General features: G+C 43.8%; 1 protein-coding gene across 4 annotated transcripts in view; it reads right to left on the reverse strand.

Annotated features, from left to right (window-relative positions):
- Positions 1-25509, reverse strand: part of FOXN3 (forkhead box N3) — a 197540-nt gene that overhangs the window by 11702 nt on the left and 160329 nt on the right. For all 4 annotated transcript variants that reach the window (XM_063117949.1, XM_063117951.1, XM_063117950.1 and 1 more), the window contains one exon: positions 16275-16383. In XM_063117949.1, coding sequence (XP_062974019.1) covers positions 16275-16383 — 109 coding nt within the window. The remainder of the gene's footprint in view (positions 1-16274; positions 16384-25509) is intronic.

Here is a 25509-nt window from a genome sequence, read left to right on the forward strand (position 1 = left end):
AATGCTTTTTGAGGAAAAATCTATCTAAAGATAGTTTTCTATTTAAGATACAGTATAGTCCAAAGGCTATTCATCATGAAATAAGGATTAGTTTTTAATTATGTAGCATGAGGCTGTATATTCATGCAATGTTTAAATTTTGGTAAATGAATTCCGTTAATCCATTCACAATGCCATGCTCTTCCAGAGGTTTCTGTAAGATTATTGGGCAATTTTTTATCTAGAAGATATGATCACAGATGCTTGGTTTTACGGTTCTCAAAACTGTGAATTTGTGTCTGCAGAGATCACAATCCCATTGTTCATTTGCAAATCTATGTACACAGAATCAACCCCTTACTTCTTAAGTGCTAAATTTCAAAAAAATCAATGAATAGAGTGCACTTGGGGGGGGGGGGGAGTCACATGATTAAATCGAGTCTTTCTGAGCAATGATTTAAATTGTGATTTAAATCATGATTTATCATGATTTAAATCAAATCCACCCTGGAACAACAACACCCTCCTGCCCATGTTCCCCAGCAACTGGTGCACACAGGCTTACTGCCTCTGCTACTGGAAGTAGCACATAGCTATCAGGACTAGTAGCCATTGATAGCCTTCTCCTCCAAGAAAGGCGGTATACAATGGTTTAACATACCAAAATCCTGCAACAATAAAACTAAGAACACTAAAAACAGTAAAAAACACACACATTAAAACCCCACTTTGTAAAAGGCAAAATAGAAAAGCTGTGTTTTTACTAGGGATGTCATGAGTGCCTGACTGGATCTGGGAGTCCTATAGACCCCCTTGCATCTGGACCCTTGGGCCCAGTCGGGCACTCCCGACACGAGTGTGAATCTCCACCTGAGTGCTTGCCCACTGGTGGGCCAAAAATGCGCACTTCCCCTTCCATGGCAGCTGCCATTGACACAATGCGGGAATTGCGCAATATCTGGAGTGTCTGTAAATTGCGCACTCCCCCCCCCACGCCAATGGCAGCCTTAAAGGCTCCACTGACACAAAGTTAAAGTCTTTACAGCCTTTGTAAAAGCCAAGAGAGTGGGAGCCAATTGCAGTTCTTGAAAAAGCACATTCCACACTTTCAGAATGATAAAGGAGAACGCTTTCTCACGTGTACCCAACAAACAGGCCACTGTGGGTAATAAGGCCCTCTAATGGGCCTCTCCCACAGATCCTAATACTCAGACAGGCTCATAGTGAGGCAGGGAGTCCCTGCAGGTAGGTCTAGTGGTTAGAATGCTAGACTAGGACTGAGGAAATCCAAGTTCTACTCCCCACCTGGCTGTGAAGTCACTAGGTGATTTTGTGTCAGTCATTGACACAACCTACCTCACAGGATTTTTGTGAGGATAAAATGGAGAGGAAGAAGACCATGTGAGCTGTTTTGGGTCACTTGCAAGAGGGAAAAAAGGAGGGATATAAATGCAATAAATAAATAAATAAAATAATAAATAAAATATGTAACCATCACAAACAGTAACTACTGATTGCTATATCTTTCATGAATGTGTCTACTCCCCTTTTGTTTTTTGCTGCAGCAGACCAACATGGCTACCCTCTGGAAATTGTTACATAAATCATGTTGTTACATCCCCAGATTAGGGCAGGAAGCTGTGTCTTTGCAGGTAAAGGTGGGGAAAAAATCTATTTCTGATCTGTGTCACTTCTGCATGTTTTTGCCCATTTTCACATTTATTTGCATTTTTTAAAGATTCCTTTCAAAATATGCACATATTTAAACACATTCTCTCTCTCCATACACACACATAGACACAAATAATTGAGATAGGTTTAAACTGCTGAGAACCACATTGCAACAGAGAAGTACAAAATCTAGTGGAGTTCTGATCTGCAGATTAGGTCATTTCATACACAAATTTGCAAAAAATCGATTTCTTCAAGATTCTTTATTTACAAGTATAACGCTAAGAGCAGTGGGGCTTCTAGACAAAATTGGGCTTCTGCTGCTGCATAAATACTAACATGAAATAATCATTAAGAACCTGTTGATGCTTCATGTTAACTCAAAAGGATTTTCCTGAAAAACATGGGAGAAGATACATTCCCTGTTACGACCGTTTAATCAAGTGAGGGCCTGTGATTTACAAGTGCCCTTAATTCTGCCACACTTGATTCTCAGTACTCAGCAGATTATATGAGTAATCATTGAAGGGCTAAAAATGCAAGGCACTTCAATGACACTTGAGAGGAGCCACTCCAAACATTAATATCTTATTACTGAGAATGTTGTTTAAGATCTTTAGAACTGCTGCACTCTGATGGATTACAGACCTAGTTTACCATTCTTGTATCTGGCATCAGCCATTACCATGGTCCATAGAGCTGCCTTACCCAACCTGGTGCCTGCAGATGTTTTGGACTTCAATTCCCATCAGCCCAAGCCAGCATGGCCAACAGCCAAGAATGCTGGGAGTTGTAGCCCAAAATGTCTGGGGATTGGGTGGGGTAGGCTGCCACAGGGCAACAGCACAAGGGACAAGAATGTGAGAGAATATGAGGGAACAACAATCTATTTTCATCTTGAGATTGAAGCACCATGATGACAAAGTAGTATTGCCTGAACTATCTTAGCTAACAGACATTGCTGAAGTTGTTCTTAGAGGCACTATAGAAAAATATTGTGGCGGGGGGGATGAAACAGGAAGAAATGGAGGATGAAAGGCAGAGGGACAAGTAACTTCTCAGAGTAGTTATTATCGCTTCTCATTTAGCTTTGTCTTGATCCTTTTTGAAACCTGTTATTTTCTTAGCCATCTGAGAGACTGCAGTCTTGAAAGACAGCTAAGAAATGCATTAAGTCATCACCCTCAACCCATCATCATTTAATGGCAATGAATTTAAAGAAAAATATACATACACTACCTTAAAAACAAAAGAAAAACTCTTAGGTTGCTTACAATGAACAATGACAATCTAGAAAATATCTGCCTTTTTTTTTTGCTTTAAATATGCTACTTGTTAATGTCATCATTGTTAATGTAATTAGGACACTTCACCATTAGGGTAAAATGTTCAATGTTGATTTTCTTGGAACAACCAACCTAATTCAGAGATCCGTGTGTACTCAGCTACATGCCAAGGAATGAGCACATGGATTGGAGACTACTGCTGAAATGACTGGGGAAGCTTAAGGCAAGATCAGAACATCTGCACTTGCAATGGACAGCTATATTGCAGCAGAGGTTATTTCTAAAAACAAGATGGGATACAACGCTACCCTAAAATATAGGAAGAAAAGAACATCTGCAAATAAGATAGACAAGTGAGACTTGCAACAAGGTGTTGCACTTTGGAGTGCTCCAGTGATTCCCCTCTTCTAGGATTCTCAATTTCATTCCCCCTTCCACCTGATTTTCTATCCTGTGTCCCTGTCCTCCTCTCCACCAAGAGTCAGCATTCCATGGCCACTGAGACTGATCTGTCCTCATGGGATGCATTCCCCTCCCCCAAGAAAGTCTTCTTCTAAAGGCTTTTTGTCCTTCTTCAAACCTTCAGATTCCCTTGAGTCTGCCAATACCTCCCCTTGAGTCTGCCAATACCTCCCCTTGTGTGCCTGTGGTGCCATTTCAGCTACAGAAGCAATGGTGTTCACAAATGAACATTTGGAACAAAGGGAGTATATAAAGCAGGGATGTAGAACTTCCAGTGCTCAGGCTGGATCTGGCCCATGGAGGTTCCCACTTAGGCCCTGCCTCCTCTCCAAGGCCCCTCCTCCAGGGATTCCAAGTATTAGTCCCCAATTGGAGATAACAGCAGGGCTTCCCAGGCCAAGATATGGCTGGCACTTGGATGAGCTGCTCCTCCCTGACATCATACAGCCTCTCGGATTGGTCTGGAGGAAGGGTTAGACGCTTCCAGCTGAGGCATGTAAGGACAGGAGGGAGTGTATGAATTGCAGAGCTTGCAGTTGCTCTTGTACATAACACTAAAATATGGTTTAGTTCAGCCTTCCTCAGCACTAAAACATGGCTTAGTGCAACATTCCTCAATCTGCCCTCCAGATGTTTTGGACTTCAACTCCCATCAGCCTAAGTCAGATTGCCCTATGGACAGGAACGCTGGAGGTTATAGTCCGAAACATCTTCTAGAGAGCTCCAGGCTGGGGAAGACTGGTTTAGTGTTATGGCTCAACACAGTGTTGCTCAATACTGATTTATTATTATTAATTATTATTATTATATTACATTACATTTATATACTGCCCCATAGCTGAAGCTCTGTGGGTGGTTTACAAAGATTAAAATGTTGAACATTACAAATTGATATACAAAATTTAAATCCATAAAAGAATAAAAACAGACAACAGACAATATATATATATATATATATATATATATATATATATATATATGATAAATCCTTCTATTAGTTATCATGTTATACTTTTCAAATAACAAAATCAACAAGACACACACATACAACATTGGAAAGATTGCCAGAGCTAAATTTTGATTCTGAGACTATTTTCTGAGAGATAAACACAACTGTTTTAAATCCACACAAAACCCCAAATTTCCATCCATTCTTGCTCAATAAAATTTAATTTTTCTTGGACTTTAGGGGGTAGTTTATGATCCATAAATTATATGAAGAACCCAGCAGGGGAAAAAAGACAAAGACAAAGCCCTTTCAATTATTAATAGCTAAACGCAATGTCATTCATGATTGTGCAGCAAGCCAGCTGCATTCACTCCGAGATGGTGTCACCACTGCAGGGGTTGTCATTGAACGATGCCAACTGCTTAAGAGAAGAAGTCATCCATATTCAAAACAATTGTACGGTGAATTTATAACCAGCTCCTTAAAATAATTCATTAAGGGGGAAGAAAGCACTGCCTTTGAAGTGGCAGATTTCTTACTTTCTAAGCGGAATCTTTACATTTGGAAGATTAATGCTTAAGATGGCCACAATTTAGCGGGGGGTGGGGGGAGATTTAACTTCATTTGTTTCTTTACTTGTTCTGGCATATACCTGAAGTAACATTGCTCAGTCAAGAGCATGGGCCACTGAGCCTTTGCATGACGCCAGCCATAACAGTCTTGCTCCAAGGAAAGAGACTGAGCACAATAGGTGGGAAAGCCACACAGCATGGCAGGCTCTTCCACGAATGAGGCATTTCACGCTTTACAAACTAATTTGCATTTTTTTTATCTAACCGAACTTGTTCAGACTGTGAAGCTGTTGGTGTTTTTTAGTGTGTGTTTTTCAAAGCCAGCTTGTCTTCTTAAATCCAAAATTGGATTTTCTTTTAAGCAGGTGAATAATTTGGGGTTACGTATTTCAATTGGTTTTTATTTGTTTGTACAAAAGGAGAAGAGCAAATGGATAGATAAACTCTGATCTAAGGAAACCGCCTGCCTTCTGCTGGATTCACAGAGGTCCATGTCGCCCTTCTCCCGGTGGGCTTAACAGATGAGGAGCGCTGGCAGCAAGGACCACCTGTTAGACCATCAGGATAGAGAAACAGGGAGCCTCCATGAACAGCGCTAGTAATCTGTTAGATGGCATGCAGCCAGGGGCTGGATGTGGGGGTGTTCCTTACAGCATTCTTAGCACTGGCACTTGCAACTTCCAGAGTACCGAGGAACAAAGGAAGCTCCCTTATATCCATGGCTGGCATCAAGGGTAGGCAACATTGGCCATCTGCCAAGGGACCACATCCCAGCAGGGCCCCACTGACATAAGCCCACTGGACCTACTCCTCCTCTTCACCATTGTAACCTGTTCACCTGCCTCTTTCACAGATACTCTGTGTCCAGCAAGCAAGTGGTTGCAATGACAAGAAAGACGACAAGAAACAACAGAGGCTTGTGACAATGGTGGTGAGAAGGTACACTGAATGAAGAAGAAGGCCCATTGAAGGTGTCCTGCCCAAGGGCCCTCAAAAACCTGGAGCCGGCACTGCTTCCCTTCCTCCTGTATGTGGTTAGTGCTGTTTTGGCTACAGAAGAATTAGCACTTAGAAAATGGATTCATTATAACGTAAGAAGTGCCATGCTGGATCAGACCATGGGTCCATCTAGTCCAGCATTCTGGGCACACAGTGGCCAACCAGCTGCCTACAGTGAGAAGGTAGACACACTGAGAAAGGGGCCCCATTAAGGATGTCTTACCAAAGGGCCCTCAAAAACCTGGAGCTGGTAGAGCTTATATCAGGTCAGACTATCTGTCCATCCAGCCCTGTATCCTGTACTCAGATCCTGAGAGCCACTGCTAGTCACCGGGAAAGTCTTTCCTAGCACTTCCTACCTGGTCCCTTCATAATGGGTCTTTGGTGTCTTAAGAGCTACATTTTCTAACAGCCCCTGCGATGACGTGTGTGTCTCTGAGGGTTACTTGTTGGTGAGGGAGGAGGGTAAGGGGTGAGAGAGAGACATACACAGAGACAAAAAGGATGGCAACCCAGGAGCAAGCCTGTGAGGGCTGGCAAAGCACCAGTGTGGACTCAGGGGAGGAGAAGAAGATGCTCTTTAGCAGTTTGGGATAAATGGACCTCTGGGACTGTTAGAGCTGTGTAGGCCTACTGTTTAACTGAGAAAGTGTCACATTTTGAATCCGTTTCTTTTGTGTGCCACTCTACAAGTGGCTGAAAACATCCCCTGTTAACGTACTCCATAAAATCACCTCTTGTTTGGAACTAGGTGTTTGTGTGATTGTTGGAACCCACCAGGGTTAGTACAGAGGTTGCTAAGCCTGAAGTGCAGTCCGCAATTACTTTCCGCCCTGGTTATACAGGAATGCTATTGGTTTATGAATTCATGACCCTTTGAACTGGAGGTGCCCAGGACCGAAGCTGGGACCACCCACATGCAAAGAGAATGCTCTGTGACTGAGTTATGGCATCACCTTCCTGAATCTAAGAGAAATCCCCCCCCCAAAAAACTTGAAAAATCTTCTGCTAGGAGGTGTTGGGGCTAGAACTAGGAACCTACACTTTTGTGTGCAATGATGCCATGTGATGAGCTATTAGAACTGCAGCTTGGGACATGTTACTGTGGCGTTACCCCACAATTGAGTACCCTGTATGTGTCTAGTTTAGTATCTCTGGTGAGTATGGAACGTTAGAACTGGGTGGGTGTGGTTTGTACGTAATAGGTAGGGTGGGGGGGAAGGACAGAGAATTATTCTCAGGTTCTGAAGTGGCTCCACCCACCTGTGGCTCCACCCATTGGGCCCCTCGAGACCAGGAAGTGTTATAAATAGTTTCCAGTTTGGTAAGGTGGGCTCTTATGCATTACCAAAAAAGAGGACAAAAGAGGGCACTTATTTGCATTTAAAAAAATCACATGCTAATTTATATGAATAGATGTAAATTTGGAAATAATTCTTAGGATGTATATGGAAATACAGTACATCTCACCACAGAGTGTAAGACTGTGAGCAGATGACTTGAGTGTCTTACTTGCTGTGCTCTCAAGATGCTAACTGTTGATGGGCAACTTGGCCACTTTTCCTTCTGAAGGTTCTTTATGCTGACGGATCTTCTTCTGATGGTTCAGAAGAAGAGCCATCCTTCTTCTTCCGACGGTTCTTCTTCCTTCTGGATGTTCTTTATATTTGGACTAGGTAGCCACATATAAAGGACAGTCCTCTGGCAGTCCTTCAGAGAGAGGACTGTCCTCTGTAAAAGAGGACACATGCTATCCTACGATGGGCTGGGGCCTTGCTTGAAGAACAAGTTTTTCCTTAGTGCATTTTTGGGCATCCCTTGGCTCAGACTGTCTGGTTCAACTCCTGGTTTCTGACTTTCAGCTCGTAGCTCGCTACCTAGCCTGACTGCTTGATAGGGTGGAGATTGTATTTGCTGGTCCCTCTCTATAGATTTCAATAAGACCCAAGTGTACTGTTGCACAGCAGAAATCATTATTATGAAGAATAATTATTGTGAACATTTCAGCTTTGTTGGTAGATTTGGGACATTAGCAGCTATGTCACCTGATATTTTTCTTCAACTATTTCTGTGCAGAGATGTGGAAAAGTTTCCATTTGAAAATAGCAGAAACGTTCTCAGGCAACTCTGGTATAAAGGGAGTAAATTAACACTAAGCAGTATTCCCTCACATAAGCAGGTCCTGTCCCAGAGGACCAGTGAGTACAAATCAATGCAACTAAATCCGTGGTACTACGGGCAGGAAAAACTTACAGGAGGGATTTTACAAACACAATTATGAATGCAAAGCAACACAGCAAATACAGGCAGCATAACGTTCTGCTAATAAAACAGTGCTTTGCCTATGATCTGAACAGATGTGGCATTAATGCAAAGCTGTGCGCTGCCAACAACGAGAGAAGTTCAACTCTGGAAACATTTCTATTAACATGGCGAGCACTTCCCATATGCAGTATTCCCAAAAGAAGCTCTACGTTGCAACCTCAATATTTTTCACTGAACTCTTTTAATTTTTCCAGATCTATTTATCTACACACACAAAAACCTTACTGGATTTCTTGTTTGGGAAGCTATGGTCACCCCTAGATGGTGCGCCTCCAAAATCTGCATGCGTCTGACACCTACATTGATGTGTGCTGTGATTGTTAATTCTGTTTCAGCACTTCTGGCCGAAACGGATCATTCAAATGAGCAAATGAAACATCAGCAAATGAAAGAGGACAAAGAGTTGCTTTATGTTTTAGATTTATTTTGCGTATTTATGAACTAATGTTCAGTTAGGCATAAAATAATGACACAGAAGGCAGGCTCCAGAGTGGGGGATTAGCAAAAAGGTCCCTGAACCAAATCGTACCTTTGGTGGCAACTCAGAAGCAAAATAGGAGCCTGGAAGCAGCAGCGTTGAGGTTTATAGGTGGAAGTCAGGTTTTGGCTTTTATACCCCATCCTCTTTTCCAGCTGGTTCTCATATTACTTTTGTATTCATTATTTATTAATTGCATTTCTGTGCCACCCAATGGCCAAAGCTGCTTGGACAGTTTGCAAAATAAAGGTTAAGGCCAATAATAATAATAATAATAATAATAATAATAATAATAATAATAATAATAATAAAAATTATTACCCGCCTCTCCCTCTGGATCGAGGTGAGGAACACCAAACACAATATAATACATAAAATTAGTTAAAAGAGCATATAAAACTAATACAATATTAAAATAACAATCACAGCATCTTAACATTCTTAGGTTTAAAATTCATCTGGGTAGGTCTGCCGGGAGAGACTAGTCTTTACGGCTGTCTTAAACTCAGAGAGAGCTTTAAGGTGACGAATCTCCTCCGGCAGGCCATTCCACAGTCTGGGGGCGACAGAAGAAAAGGTCCTCTGGGTATTCTTTTTCCTAAAGCTTTTAAAACTTGATTTTGTTCTGACTTTATACTGTTAGTTTTACCCTACCCAGTGCCTGTTTACCCTACCCTGTGCCTGTTTGCATTCTCTTCCCCTCCTTATTGTTTTATTATGATTTTATTAGAACGTAAGCCTATGCAGCAGGGTCTTGCTATTTACTGTTTTACTCTGTACAGCAACATGTACATTGATGGTGCTATATAAATAAATAATAATAATAATAATAATAATTAATAATAACAGTTGCCAGCCTAGTTGTGGCTGATTGGAGTAAACCCTTCCCAGAGGACCTGAGTGTGCAGGGCGGACTGTATGGGAGGAGGGGATCCCGCAGGTAACCTGGACCCAAACTATGTAAGGCTTTAAAGGTAATAACCAACACTTAATACTTCACCCGGAAACTAATTGGCAGCTAGTGAAGTGATTTTAAAGTTAGTGTAATATGGTCACCAACCTGGCTGCCATATTTTGAACTAGTTGAAGTTTCCGGAAGCACCCCCAAGCTGTGAACACAGTCTTTCAGGGGGAGTGTAACCCCATCCAGGACTGGTTGACACACCTCCAAACCCAGGTTGCGATCTTTGACAGTAAGCACCTCCATCTTGTCTGGATTCAGCTTCAGTTTGTTTTTCCTCATCCAGCCCATTACCGCCTCTAAGCATTCATTCAGAGGAGACACACTATCCGTAGCTGATGCTGTTGTTGAAGGCAGAGAGAAATATATTTGGGTGTCATCAGCATACCGATAGCACCCCGCCCCATGCCTCCGGATGATCTCTCCCAGCGGTTTCATGTAGATGTTGAACAGCATTGGGGATAGGATGGCGCCTTGTGGTACACCACACAACAGCTCCTTCTTTGAGGAGCAGCTATCCCCAAGCATCACCATCTGGAACTTAGCTAAGAGGTAGGCCCAGAACCACTGGAGCACAGTGCTCCCGATTCCCAATCTCTTCAGGCGTTCCTGAAGGATACCATGGTTGATGGTATCGAAAACTGCTGAGAGGTCCAAAAATACCAGCAGGGACACACTCCCCCTGTCAATACCCTTGTGAAGATCATCCACTAAGGTGACCATAGCAGTCTTAACTCCGTATCCTGCTCTGAAGCCAGGTTGAAATGGGTCTAGAAAATCTGTATCATCCAAGACTGCTGGAGTTGGAAGGCAACTGCCCTATCGATCACTTTGCCCAAAAATGGAAGATTTGATACTGGTCTCTAATTATTAAGGTCCAGGGGGTCCAGGGAGGGCTTTCTTAGAAGTGGCTGTACCACCGCCTCTTTTAAGCATGATGGAAAACTCCCCTCCATGAGAGATGCATTAATAATATGCTGTAGTTGTTGTCTAACTGCATCTCCTCCCTGGACGATCAGCCATGAAGGACAGGGATCGAGAGGGCAAGTTGTCCTCCTCACTCGTCCAAGCAGCTTGTTCACGTCCTCAGTCCTCACCAACTGAAACTGATCCAGTGTAATCCTACTTGCGGAGTTGCTGACACTCCACTGTCAGCTTCTGCTATAATGACAGCATCTAAGTTGGTTCTTATACGAGAGATTTTATCTGTGAAATGATCGTTAAGGCATCACAGCGAACTACCAAAGGCTCTAAAATCGGGTTCAGGGGGGAAGGTGTCTGAGTTAGAACTCTCACCACCCTGAACAGTTCTGCTGGATGCGAATTCGCAGACGCAATGCGTGCAGAGAAGAAAGCTCTCTTCGGTACACGTATTGCCACCCCATAGGAACAAAGGTGTTCTCTATGTCGTGTCTTGTCGGATATGAGTTGGGTTTTCTGGCATCGGTGCTTTAGTCGGCGTCCTTCCCGCTTCAACTCCCTGAGATCTTCTGTAAACTAAGGTGCCCGGTTAGAAGCGGGTCGGAGAGGACGTTCTTGGGCGATCATGTCGATAGCCCTAGTTAGGTCTTGATTCCATCTATTGACCAGGGCTTCAACAGGATCGTCAATGATACCAGCCACAGAACCCTCTAAGGCTATCTGGAATGCAAGAGGATCCATGAGCCTTCGAGGGCGGACCATTTTAATAGGTCTGCCACCCCTGCAGGGGCGGATAGTAGCCATGATACTATCCCTAACCAGAAAATGACCTGACCATGATAACACAGAGGTATTTATCACCTCCGCCCACAGATCCATCTGTTTGGAGCTGAAAACAACATCGAGGGTGTGACCTGCGGAATGTGTGGGTCCAGAGACCAGTTGGGATAGGCCCATGTTCATCATGGATGCCATGAACTCCCAAGCTGCACCTGCCAAACTGGTCTCAAATGAGATGTTGAAGTCACCCAGGACCAAAAGCCTGGGCAACTCCAACACCAACACCAAGACCAAGACCAGTTCTGTGAGCTCAGCCAGGGAGTCTGATAGGCAGCGGGGTGGCCGATACACTAACAAAATCCCCAGTCTATCCCTGGTTTTTAGACTCAGGTACACACACTTGATGTGATTCAATTCCCGGACAGGAATTCTGGTCAGATTGAGATTGTCTATGTAGACCACAGCTACTCTGCCCCCCCCCCCCCACTTTTCCTCACCTGCTCACTAACACAGTACTCAGCTGGGAGGGCCTGGGCCCATGTTGGGCCACTGTCATCTGCCAGCCAGGTCTCTGTGAAGCATGTCAGGTATACAAATAACTCTAAAACTAATTAAAACAGCTACAAAATATAACCTAGATGAAACCAGGATCTAAAAGCTACTAACCCTTTTTTTCAAAAGTAAAAGACTAAAAAAAAAAGCCTGGGAGAACACCAAGATCTTCACCCAGCATTGAAAAGGCCACAATGCATTTCCAGGCCAATACAGGTTGTGGTTTTTTGTCATCATTAGGCTCCAGATAACAAAGGGATGGAGTCCTGGCCACTGTGTGTGCATACAGGCGCTCACCAGCGCATCCTATCAGAGCTAAGGTAGAAGTGAAACATGCATAATTCTAATTTCTCCATGTAGGAAGGGGAGGTGTATGTGAACAATACATGTCCTACTGCGCACATATGACTCCTGCTGAAAGCTCTGCACCATCTACAAATTAGCTACCCTGTTACTCCTGGTTTATAAGGCCCTAAACAGCTTATGACCAGATTATCTGAGAGACTGCCTGCTCCCATATAAGTTGCACCAGTCTACATTATGAGGGGAAAACTTTGCTTACTGTACTGTCGTGGCTTACTTAATATTTGATTGGCAGTGGTGCAGAGCAGGGCCTTCTATATTGTGGCACCCACTGCGAGACATGATCTCCCCATTGAGATCAGGCAGGCTCTTAGCACGGAGTGTTTCCATGGACAACTGTAGACACATTTGCTTGCCCAACCATTTCCTGACTGCTAGCATTGCCAGGTGATTTCAAAGAGATTTTATCGTTTTATCACTGTTGTATTGTTTGGTTCTATGGTATGTTATCATGTTTTTATGTGAACCTCTTTGGTATTTTTTTTAAAAAATGAAAGGTGGTATAGAAATTGTCTGAAATAAATAAATAACCCAAGCAAAATAATATTTAACATCTGCATAATGCTTTCAAGTGTTCAAAGCACTTTGCATGCATTCTTCTAGTTCTAATCATTACAACAACCCTGTAAGGTAAGACAGTATTAATATCCACCATAGTGCAGATAGAATATTAAAGGCTGCGGCATGCTGGGAGTTGTAGGACTTTTGGGGGGTTGAAACATGCATAGGATTGCACCCTAAGGCTGAGACAGAATGACTTGCCTGAGGCCACTTTGTAAATTCTTAGCATAATTTGAACCAGGAACATACAAATGGGACCAACAAAGCAGGACATGGTGCAACAGCACCCTCCCACCCATGTTCCCCAGCAAATGGTGCACAGAGACTTACTGCCTCGGATACTGGAACTGCCTTGGATACCATTGCCTCTGCTGAAAGAACAGTTACCTTGGCTCTCCAAATGTCACCTAGCCAGCAGCCATTTCACCAGGTAACATGGATCTACTACCATCCCAGTTAGCTGTGATAAGAACCTGAGCTTGCTTTTTTCCTTTTCCATCTCCATCTTTTTCTCCTTGTGTGTAACGTCCGTTAGATAGTAAGCCTAAATGCTGATATTTGTGAGAAGCACTGGGAGCCTTTTTGACTGAAGAGCAAGGGTAAACATTCTTTAAACAAATAAATAAATTAGTCACTATGCTACACCAGCTCGAGTCTTATGGGGGATGTCACTACCAGGTGAAAAATCCCTGCACTTATTCTGTAATTATTTGTATTTATTATTCCCCTGTAAAGTGTTTTCATCATTGTCAAAGAAAGAGCAGTGATGGAAACAATGAAGACAACGAACACACGATCCCATCCAATAATTCGTATGAAAAGCTTTCCAACAACAAAAACTAGAAGCACAATCTTCTGGGAAGGTTTCCTAGTCAGTCCCCAGTTAAATAAATGGGAGCTGTTAAAAGAATCCTTACCGTTGGTAAGTGGTGTGTCCCCCCCCCCCCCCCTTGTGGCTGTGGCTTAATTTCACCAGGCAGAGATGCATTTAAAAACAAGTAATCAAAGGAAAATTTCAGGGACCACTCATCTCAGTGTGACATTGTACCTGTAAAAATGGACCAAAATGGACCATCAATTCACCCTAACCTAAACAAGTATTTTAAAGCATGAGCCAGGAATCTTTTTTCTGTTGAGGGCTGAATTCTCTCAGGGGATAACTGTGGTGATGGTGGAGGGCTCATGCCAGCAATAAGTGAGGCCAGAACCCAAAGTGGGCAGGGCCACCTTTTCTCTCTCTTTTTGCCACCTCCTTCTGTAACTTTCTCTCTCTCTCTCCTTGGCACCCCCTTTTTTCTCTCTCTCTCTCTCTTTTGCCCTGCTCAGACGGCTGCTGGGAGGGGGGCAGAGTGTCCATGCCAGAGGCCTAAACTGATCACTTGCGGAGGCTTTCCCCCTCACCTTCCATCGCTACTTCCATCATTTCAGCTCCCCCCTCCTTTTTCCCCTCCTTTCCAGAAGATGACCTGATTACTTGTGAGGGCTTCTCCACTTCCCTCCATTGCTCCAAAATACCTGCTGTCTCCCCTCCATTTACTTACTCCTCTTCTCTATCTGTGATTTCCCTCTGTGTATTTAGCTGAGGATACCATGCAGAATTTGGACTATTAAGTTGCCCATCCCTTTTTTAAAGGAATATCTCATTTTGGTTTTTTAGAATATGCCATGGCTGATTTTTTTTTAGAATTTTGGAAATAATTTGTATGAGTGTGCTTCCTAAAAAGACACAGAATAATAAAAGAAAGAGAGAGAGACACACACAGAGAGAAATAATAGTGGCAAAAAATAGAAAAGCAGTGTAAATATGGTAAAATTAAGAGTTGTACATTCTAGCTGTCAAAAACTATGTTCTGTTGGACAGCTAGTACCAGATAATGATGATTCAGACACTAAAAATAGTGTATTTCCATTTACAGATTAGTCTGGAACAAAAGATCTATTTATGTGGTTTAAGCCAAAAGGACAACAGCAGCATAATGACATAATCTCCCGTGGCTAATCTTTACTCATGTCAAGGGGTGAATTTGTCCTGGTTTTAGTATTTTTGAACAATGCACATTATCTGAGCAATTCAAATTCTGTTGCACCTTCGGTTGGACACCCAAAGGTGAAATGATTGCACAAGATCACTTACTAATTGGTTCAAGGGCAAGCAGCCAAGTGAGCTTGTACAGAAACTGGGAAACAATGCAATTCATTCATCAATTACCGTGTGAAAAGCGAACAGTCTATAAATGGCTTAACTGGGATGCAACTGTGAAATGTAATGCATAAAAAAGCCAAACCAAAAACAAAACAAAAACAAAGTGGATTTCAGTAGGTTGGTCAAATGCTTAGCTAAAAAGCTAAAAACCTGCATTATTCATATGTTGTGAGCACTGAAGTCAGTTGTACTTCTTGGGATGGAACACATGAGGGGTTGGATGCATTCTTTGTCAAGACATTTCACTTTTGATACCAAAATGGTGAGAAGGGCAAACATGATCAAAACCCAAGACAGGAGTTAAAACTCACTGAAACTGGTCAAACTTTAAACTGCAGCCTTTAATTTGGTCTTTTGCTTGAGATTGGTTCTGTGAGAGTAGCTCGCTACACCCACCCTGCAACAAATAGGTACATACAAAATGGGATGGATAAATGTGTTTGTTGCCTGGTAAATATACTACATGAATCTAAAAGGCTGCTTTACTCATGTGTTATGTGTGGCCAGAAGAACAGAGAGTAGAAGAACGTCCATTTTCAATCTGCCACTCAGCTCGCTAGATGGGGCGATATCCTGGGGATCGCCCCAGGATCATCCCTGTGTTTTCACATGATGCACAGGGGATCCTGGGAGCAGGGAGGGATGATCCCTCCCTTTCCCCAGGATCTCGCCCTACACTTCTAGCCCGCTTTTTCCACAGTCTCGGGCTGTTCCCGAAACCGCAGAATGTGTGGGCGGGCGTTGCGGTTTGTCCCGGCTCCTTGCGAGTAAACTTGAGGAGCTGGGAACTGTGCACAGGGTGCAGAGCTCCTCAGGAGCTCTGTGCCCATTGGGGGTGGGTGGAGCAGGGAAAGTTTTTTTTTTTTTAAAAAAAAAACTTACCATTTTTTGCACGAGTGCTGCGTCGCCTTTAACAAAAAAACCAAAATGGCGGGTGCAATGTCGCGCGCTGCCTGTAGACCAAAGCGACGATCTCGCAACCATAAAATAGCGAGATCTTTGCTGTAAAACCCCCTGGTCTAGTTGAGGCTTCTGTTGCAAGCTTATCAGAGCTCTTTCTGCGTTCCTACTTCAAGGTCTTGGATCATCTTGGCTGTTACAGTGGCCATAATCTTGGAGGTAATAGAAACTATACAGGGGAGACCCAACCAAGTGCACACAGCAGCAGCAGCTTAGCGCTACGCCACTAATTCTGCCCTTCAGCATCTTTACCTTACTGCAGCAGCCATGCTTCCAATGGGGTTGATTGGCAGTGGTCTAACTCCTGTGAAGATTCCTCTACTCAGGATGCGGGCTCCATTCTGTATCACTCCGGGAGGAACTGAAGGCAAATCGCGAGAGGGGAAAAAGAGAGAAGAGGAAAAATTAAAAGGGTGTAAAACTGAGCAATTTATTGAACATCAAACTTCATGTAAAAAAGAGCCACTGGTTTTCTAGCTTCCGAAGAGGGAATAGTTAAAGGTGCAGGTGCTATTTCATGTGCAACTTGTAGCCACAAAAAGTTGTGTTAACCTATTGACTCAGAGTCCCTGGTTCAAATCTCACCACGGCAACATACTCACCCAGTGGCCAAAGGCAAGCCTTGTTTGTAGAGGCCACAGTGTAGTGGAGCAGAGGACATGCTGTGCATGGTTAAGGTCCCAGGTTCAATTCCTGGCATCTCAAGTAAAAACAAAATTGCATAAAAAGGCTGGGACGGATATCTGCCTAAGACCCTAGAAAGCCATTGCCAGTCAACATACATACTACTGGGCTAGCCAGAAAAACTAATAGTCTGAATCAGGAGAAGGTGGCTTCATATGCAGTCTATTTTCTCTCAGACTAAACGTCGTATTCTCAATAGAGTAAAAATACTGACCTCCAATAAAGGCCTGTTTTAAGGATGACTGAAATAGGGATGGATCCAGAATTACCCTTCTTTGATCAGAAGGACTCTGTCTGTATGTGGATGGGACTGAGATCCAGTGGAGGCTCCCACTGGAAAAAAGGGGAGGAGGGAGAGACAATGTTTGCCAATTCCCCCAGCAACACCTCCTATGTGGTTCCATAGGGACCACCCCACCAGTCCCTAGAGCAGTGAAAAAAATATGTCCCCTGTCTACCTCCAGTGGGAGTGTCCCATGAGCAGAGTTTCACTCATGGGAATTCTAGATCTAGCACATCGTGCATAAATGTTTGAAATGCTGTACATAAATGCTGAATATATGACAATGAAGCAAGAGAGGTTTGCTCCAACCAATATATAAAGGCTTATGCAAAATACACAAATAATTGTTAATTAAGCTAAGATAAAGTAAAAACATTTAAGCACGATTCAACAAAATACAAATGCTTCCTCCATTATTGTGGCCCTTTAAAAACGTTAGGGCTATGCATGTTTAGACAGAAAAAAGTCTTACAACTCCCAGCATTCCCCTAATCATGCATAGGACCGTGCCTTTAATCTGATATTTAAGTAATGTCTTGCAAAGCAGAAACACAAGTCCACAGAAAGTATATGGCACTTCTGTCCATCCAGCTTTTCGTGCATGTGTAAGTAGGGAGGAGAGATTACTGAAAATCAATTACCCTGCCTTGCACTATTTCACCTGTTTTTTATTCTAAAAGTGATCACATACAGTGGTGTAATCTCGTGGAGACTGCTCAGGGGCCAAAATAACCATATGAACTATCTCTAAAAGAACTCCTAAAAGTAAATTGAGGCTGCAATCCTGTACCGACTCACCTGGGAATAAACTCCATGAACTTAGTGGGTCTTACATCAAAGTAGACATATATAGGATTATATAGCCACAGAAAATAAATATATGTGATATTGGACTTCTGGAGTAAAGCTCAAGGAAATGCAATACTAAAGGAAAACCCTTTCAAAGATAAGCAATTTGAAGCAATAGATAAGTCTGACATATTAGTAGATATAGTGGTGGTGGTAAAACCAATCTAGGTAAACTGCTTTAGAAAGTTTGCTGACAGAATACAGAAGAGACAAATTACTCGGCAAGTCTGTTTTTTAGATACAAAATGTATCATATAATATCAATAAGTATGAGTAATTGAAGGTCTCTGAGCCTAATATGACCCCTCTTCTTAAAGGGTGCCACCTTAACCCCTCCACTTTTGCCAAGCTAGAGGGGAAAGGAGCTGTGGAGAAGGCGGTATCCATGGCAAAAGTACTTGGGGGCAAGCACTGTGTATGGTGAGGGATGATGAACTGGCCCAACACATGTTATTTATTTCCATGTGGTCCCCTAGGAAATCTAGTTGCTGTCATATACATCAGTTAAACAATTACAATTCACACACTGGGACAGAGCACGGTAGAATGATGTTTTCAGTCTGGTATAGTTACATATGTTGTCTCTACAGAATGTTGCAATTCAACTTGGCAATACTTAGTAGTCAATGCTCTGAGCATTAATTTACCATGTCAATATATCCAATTTTATAGTATCAGTGTTTACCTATACTATAGAGTATTCTTTCCTCCCTCTTCTTAGCCTCCCCTTCATCACATTTTTATTGTACATTACTTGTGGCTTCTGTTTATTCTATAAAGCATGGTGCATGCTGATAGAACAACAGCAAGAAACATACTTTACTCTTACATGTAGACTTCTCCATCATAAATTTCTTGGTCTGCAATGTCACCTTAGCCTTTAGGATTAATATTATTTTTCTAGTGATAAAAATATGAAAGTAGAGGTTTGAATTCTAATGTTGGAAATAAAATTATTTACAAGTTACTAGGAGGTGCTCCTGAGATGAGAAAAACCTACGTGACGGTGGTATTCAGAGAGATCTGTTACATCCACATGGAACAGCACCATGGAGAAGTGGCTCCCACAAGTAGCAGCATGTGAGGGAAGAGGCCTTAGATAACAAAAAGTGAGATACATTTTCAAGGAACATAGAGGCATTCTACCTCTTATTTATGGGTAGTTTTTCTGCAGAGCAAAATATGTCAAATAAAACAGGAGATAAATCTTTCTAAAAATCTGGTCTTCAGGACACCAAGATACTATTTGACTAAAGATCTGGAAGTGCAAACCTGCAAACTGAAGTGTTAGAACGTGGAAACTAAACTCCACTTAAAAATGGAATTAGCAAAATTACGACCTTGAGTGAAGGTGATGAATTTGTATTTTCTCACATTTCCCAGTTACAGTTCAAGCTGAAATGAATGCAAAGTTTCACACAATGTTTATTAACTCACTTTTTACCTTGCCTTCTAGCTCCATTAAAGGTCGTCAAGGCACTTTCCAAGACAAGTACCAAAAGCAAACCAACAAAGCCATCCATACTCTACAACCACCGAATTCTAAAAAAATACTATGACAGATAAAAGAGCAAAAATAAAACCATAGAAGTCAGAGCACAAACATAATCACTAGAAACCCCATTTGAAGTAATGTCTAACTTAAAAGCGAATGCAAATGGTTACAGATTTCTTGAAAGAGAAAGTGCTCATCCGTCTACATAGAACCCAAGCTTTTGATCATGGCCCAATCCTTTCCCCCATTTTGAATTACAAGACAGGCAAGCAAAACAACAGTATATGATGTCTACTAATAAATGTCAATCTTAGGGCTTAGCCAGATGTTTTAGGAGACACATGGATGCTGCGTATCACACACACACACACACACACCCCTCACACACCATGCTTCTCCCTGCTGATGTATAGAAAAAAATCATAGTGGAATTGTGTTTATTTTGCTAGACATTATTGGGATGATGAAAGTCAGTGGCAGCTGCACATACCCAACATCTTGTTAGGCCACTACAAGCCATCTTCTAGTTGCTGTTGCTAGCACTTAATACTAACGTGAATCACATGAGCTATCAGTCCGCAATGTAAGCAAAGAGGTGCACATGTGACAGATGCATCCTTCATGCATTTCTTGAAAAACATTCTTTGCTGTACGGAGAAAACGTAACTTTGAGCCCATTGAATTGTTGGGCTTGTGCTAGTACTTCTAGTAGATGTTTTACAGTGCAAGGATACCATCAAACAACAAGAGGGATCATTTTAGGGGAAGTGGAATTAGCTCAAAGAAAGCCCAATAAATCTATTCATGAGCATTCCATGCTCTGTATTCCATGGTGAAGTATCGCCTCCTGAGGCTCAGACTTCATGATGCTCAAATTGAAACAGACATCGAATGTCTGTTTATTTCTTAGGGCTGCAGCTGAACTGTGTGCCACTTTTGCACCAGTGACATTTGCTTTGTGCAGGTGCAGATGTAATGTTCTCAATCACATAACCACAGTTAGGCAATTGGGAGATGGCTGTGGGATCACATACTTCCTTCACCCAGAGTCTCCATACTGGGACATGAATTTCTGCACAAGTTTGACCATGGATCATATATCTGCACTGATTGTAGCAATGGTTAGAATTAACTAGTTCCCAGTTAACCCAGAATCTGAAACCAAGGGCATGGCTAGATGGTGTGATATCCCAGGGGCAGGGAGGGATGATCCCTCCCTTGCCCCAGGATAGCGGGGATGGCTTTAATCCCAGCTTTTCCTGTGATCCTGGGATCGTCCTGATTCCACAGGGCATGTGGGCGGCTGTCCTGGTTTGTCCCGGCTCCTCGCGAGTAAATGCAAGGAGCCGGGAACCGGGCATGGAGCTCCATGCCCATGGGGGGTGGGAGTGGGGAGCGGGATTTCAAAACCAAAAACAAAACAAAAACACCTGACCTTAGCGATGGCGCGCTCCTGCACTCATTTCCGCTAAAAAGAATTTCCCAAAATGACGGGTGCGATGTCCTCTTCCTCCCGGGATGTTGCGCGCCGCATGTAGACTGAGGGGGAGGATCTTGCAATCACCATATCGTGAGATCCTCCTCCTCCACCCCCCAGGTCTAGACATGCCCCAGCTTAAAGCCATTGGCCTGGTTTGCACAAAACACTAATCCAGGATTTAGCATTACATATATGAGCCTCTGTGAGCGCAAGCAAAGGCTCCCTGCCTTCTCCTTCTCTTATGCTGTCAGGAGGAAGAATAATCTATTATTCAGTTTCTCTTTCCCCGATTCCTGGCTTGTTGTTCGATCTGAAACAGGGTTCATGGTTTAAAACAATCTCTAGTTTGTTATACAAGACAGGAAGACAAGCCAGGGTTAGTTGTTGTCTTGTTTTGCTACTCCTGCTACCCAAGATCCTTTAAACTGGAGGCAGTGAGAAGTGAACCTGAGACTTGCACTATGGACCTTCTCCTACCTGTGGCTAGGCGTGGTGATGTGAATTTGTGTTCTAGAAGGGCGCATATGTTACTGTTGTGGGACCCTGATTGCTTCATCGTATTTGACTGTTGTTAGCTAGAGTTACATTATGTCTGCCCCAGCCCATCATGGTGATGTCGTTATGCCAATGAAAAGGTGGGATATAAATGTAATAAACCTACAATCCTCATCTTTCTTCCATGGGACTTGTCCTTCTATTACCAAATCTTTTGTTGACCACTTTGGAGGCATCTTCATAACAGTCTGGCTGTCACGGACACTACTGCCGCTTCTACTCCAAACTCTGCTTACTTTCTTTTTGCCTCTTGCTTCAATTTGATTTTATGCACCTGTATCGTTAAATTCTTCCTCAAATCTACTTTCATTAGATTTTTTTTCTCCATTTCTATTTGCAACATAGTCTGCAGCCTCTCAAGAACCTCTGTATCAGCCACACGTTTCCACGTTTGTATCATATAGCTGCGTTTTATATTTGTTTATGTCTCGTCTTTCCCATTCTTCTTTTCCTTCCAGTTTATTCTGGGCCTTTGGGTAAGGCATTGAAAATATATATGCTTGGACTGCTTTCTTGTTTTCAGCACTTCGTGTGTGGGGTTCATTAAAATGAAAATACTTTAAAAAGAAGTGTGTTTTGTCTTTTAGCACTGCTTTGCATGCCATTTAACATTTGCCAGATCTCAATATGTGAGCTAGTAGCTCCCCATAGTGGATTAAAGAGCAAGTGGCATGGACAACCAGCTTCGATGGAGACAGCAGCCCCAAGAAGAATAGGACCACTATCCAGAGAGGCACAGGGGGAGATCTACATGTGTAGAAGCCAGTCTTTTACCCTCCAAACAGTAGCATCCTTTTACTCACCCTTTAAAGATCTATTTCAAATTCCCATGTCCTTAAAAAGTTACATGCAATTCCATGCATACAGCAGCTGCTTGGGAGATAAGCCCCACTGCACATGTGTAAGCTTGCACATGTGTGGAAGTGACTAGACAGCTTCCTTTAACTTAACCATTTAAAAAAGAGCTGATCGAGGAGGGACCAATTCCGTGACAATGACGATAAAGTAATTCTAGAGGAATTCAGCCATATCCTCTGCTGATTATCCTGGGTCATTTGCACACACTATGTTTCTCCACAGAACTGTGTGCCTCATTCACAAGTCATGATAATCCAGCTATTTTTCATACGGGCATCATAATACAAAAGCAAAACAGAGAGCTGGGGAATAGCCCCAGTCTTGCCAGGGTTTGTTCACTCTCTTTCGACCCACTTCAAATACAGCTTCAACCTTTGAGTGTGTCGGCAAACCAGAGGCTGAAATGACGGGTGAGCTTGTTATCCCACGCAAACAATATACCGCACGAGACAAAGAACAGACCAAAACAGACCCCCTACATATTCAGTGCATTTGCTCTCCTGTGTTCCTCAATTCCCTTCACTACTCCCTTTCTTTGCCTCCCGCCATCCTTCTGAAGTCTTCCATTCATACAGGATGCTTCCCGGGGAGCATCCTGTATGAAATGGCACATGATGGCATCTGGACCAACATTTTGTGTGACACTGTCAAGCATGTAACACCCATGCCAATAATAGCCAACACCTGTAAATAAAAACCCAAAAGGAACTGGGTGGGCTACCCCAATCATACAGAAGTACTACTCTTCCAGAGCTCAGAAAAGGCCACCACACTACCACTGCCAAGTGGGTTCCCAAAGTTCTGAGCACCCAACAAACCTAGGCCACCCTCCTCTGTTTGCCTCTAGTCATGGAGTGTAGCATGAGGCCCTTGTGCACCCCACCTCCCATAACAAGAAGAAATGTGGCTCTGGAAGACATAGTTCTTTGGTTGCATGTCTACCGTCTATCAAGTTCCGCAGGTGCTGCGAACAATGCCCAAACGAGGCAGAAGATGTACGCTTGTGAGATGCGCTAGAGACTGATGAGTCCGATGAAGACAGTGACTATTAATTCTTACTAAGACGCAGGACGTGCTGTTATAAATTATTGCAGTTTGATGCAAACATCAGCACCAAAGCAAAACAAGTTGCAGATTTCTTTTAAATGAGTTTGTAACAAACATCATACTGCATACTTCCTAAAGCTTTTAAAACTTGATTTTGTTCTGACTTTATATTGTTAGTTTTACCCTACCCAGTGCCTGTTTACCCTACCCTGTGCCTGTTTGCATTCTCTTCCCCTCCTTATTGTTTCATTATGATTTCATTAGAATGTAAGCCTATGCGGCAGGGTCTTGCTATTTACTGTTTTACTCTGTACAGCACCATGTACACTGATGGTGCTATATAAATAATAATAATAATAATAATAATAATAATAATAATAATAATTTCTATTAAAAATGTGTTTAAAAATCAAGAGTAAGCCCCCCTCAACTTTCTTACGCAGGAGTACATATGCGTTTTGAATTCATAGTAGAATAACATTAAGAGTTTTATTCTCATTATGCAGTGTTCATAATACTATGAATAATACTAACATAATAATAACATAATACTCTGTCTCTGCAGAGGCCACCAGTGAGGGAGGAAGCAGCAGCCAGGCACCTCTCCACCCTGCCTGGGTCCAGCTCCCTCCCTCCTGCTACCTCCTGAGCCCCCTCCCTCCTGCTACCAAATGTCTCTGAAGAGGCCACCAGTGAGGGAGGAAGCAGCAGCCAGGCACTTCTCCACCCTGCCTGGGTCCAGCTCCAGCTGAGAGCCCCCTCCCTCCTGCTACCAACTGTCTCTGGAGAGGCCACCAGTGAGGGAGGAAGCAGCAGCCAGGCACCTCTCCACCGTGCCTGGGTCCAGCTCCAGCTGAGAGCCCCCTCCCTCCTGCTACCAAATGTCTATGCAGAGGCCACCAGTGAGGGAGGAAGCAGCAGCCAGGCACTTCTCCACCCTGCCTGGGTCCAGCTCCAGCTGAGAGACCCCTCCCTCCTGCTACCAAATGTCTCTGCAGAGGCCACCAGTGAGGGAGGAAGCAGCAGCCAGGCACCTCTCCACCATGCCTGGGTCCAGCTCCAGCTGAGAGCCCCCTCCCTCCTGCTACCAACTGTCTCTGGAGAGGCCACCAGTGAGGGAGGAAGCAGCAGCCAGGCACCTCTCCACCCTGCCTGGGTCCAGCTCCAGCTGAGAGCCCCCTCCCTCCTGCTACCAACTGTCTCTGCAGAGGCCACCAGTGAGGGAGGAAGCAGCAGCCAGTCACCTCTCCACCATGCCTGGGTCCAGCTCCAGCTGAGAGCCCCCTCCCTCCTGCTACCAACTGTCTCTGCAGAGGCCACCAGTGAGGGAGGAAGCAGCAGCCAGGCACCTCTCCACCCTGCCTGGGTCCAGCTCCAGCTGAGAGCCCCCTCCCTCCTGCTACCAACTGTCTCTGCAGAGGCCACCAGTGAGGGAGGAAGCAGCAGCCAGGCACTTCTCCACCATGCCTGGGTCCAGCTCCAGCTGAGAGACCCCTCCCTCCTGCTACCAACTGTCTCTGCAGAGGCCACCAGTGAGGGAGGAAGCAGCAGCCAGGCACCTCTCCACCGTGCCTGGGTCCAGCTCCAGCTGAGAGCCCCCTCCCTCCTGCTACCAACTGTCTCTGCAGAGGCCACCAGTGAGGGAGGAAGCAGCAGCCAGGCACTTCTCCACCATGCCTGGGTCCAGCTCCAGCTGAGAGCCCCCTCCCTCCTGCTACCAACTGTCTCTGCAGAGGCCACCAGTGAGGGAGGAAGCAGCAGCCAGGCACTTCTCCACCATGCCTGGGTCCAGCTCCAGCTGAGAGACCCCTCCCTCCTGCTACCAACTGTCTCTGCAGAGGCCACCAGTGAGGGAGGAAGCAGCAGCCAGGCACCTCTCCACCGTGCCTGGGTCCAGCTCCAGCTGAGAGCCCCCTCCCTCCTGCTGTCAACTGTAACTGCTGAACTTTCCAACTAAGATTATAGTGCCTGAGTTTGCTTTCCTTTCCCCCCTCCTCCTCCTCCTCCCTCCCAATCCCCTTTCCTTTTGTGTCATGTCTTTTAGATTGTAAGCCTGTGGGCAGGGACTGTCAAGAAATACTTTTGTAAGCCGCCATGAGAGCCTTTTTTGGCTGACTGGCGGCATAAAAATCTTTAAATAAATAAAAATAAAATAAATAAATAAATACTAGGGTGACCCTATGAAAAGGAGGACAGGGCTCCTGTATCTTTAACAGTTGTATTGGAAACGGAATTT

This window comes from Elgaria multicarinata, chromosome 2, assembly GCF_023053635.1.
Source record: "Elgaria multicarinata webbii isolate HBS135686 ecotype San Diego chromosome 2, rElgMul1.1.pri, whole genome shotgun sequence".
Classification (NCBI taxonomy): domain Eukaryota; kingdom Metazoa; phylum Chordata; class Lepidosauria; order Squamata; family Anguidae; genus Elgaria; species Elgaria multicarinata.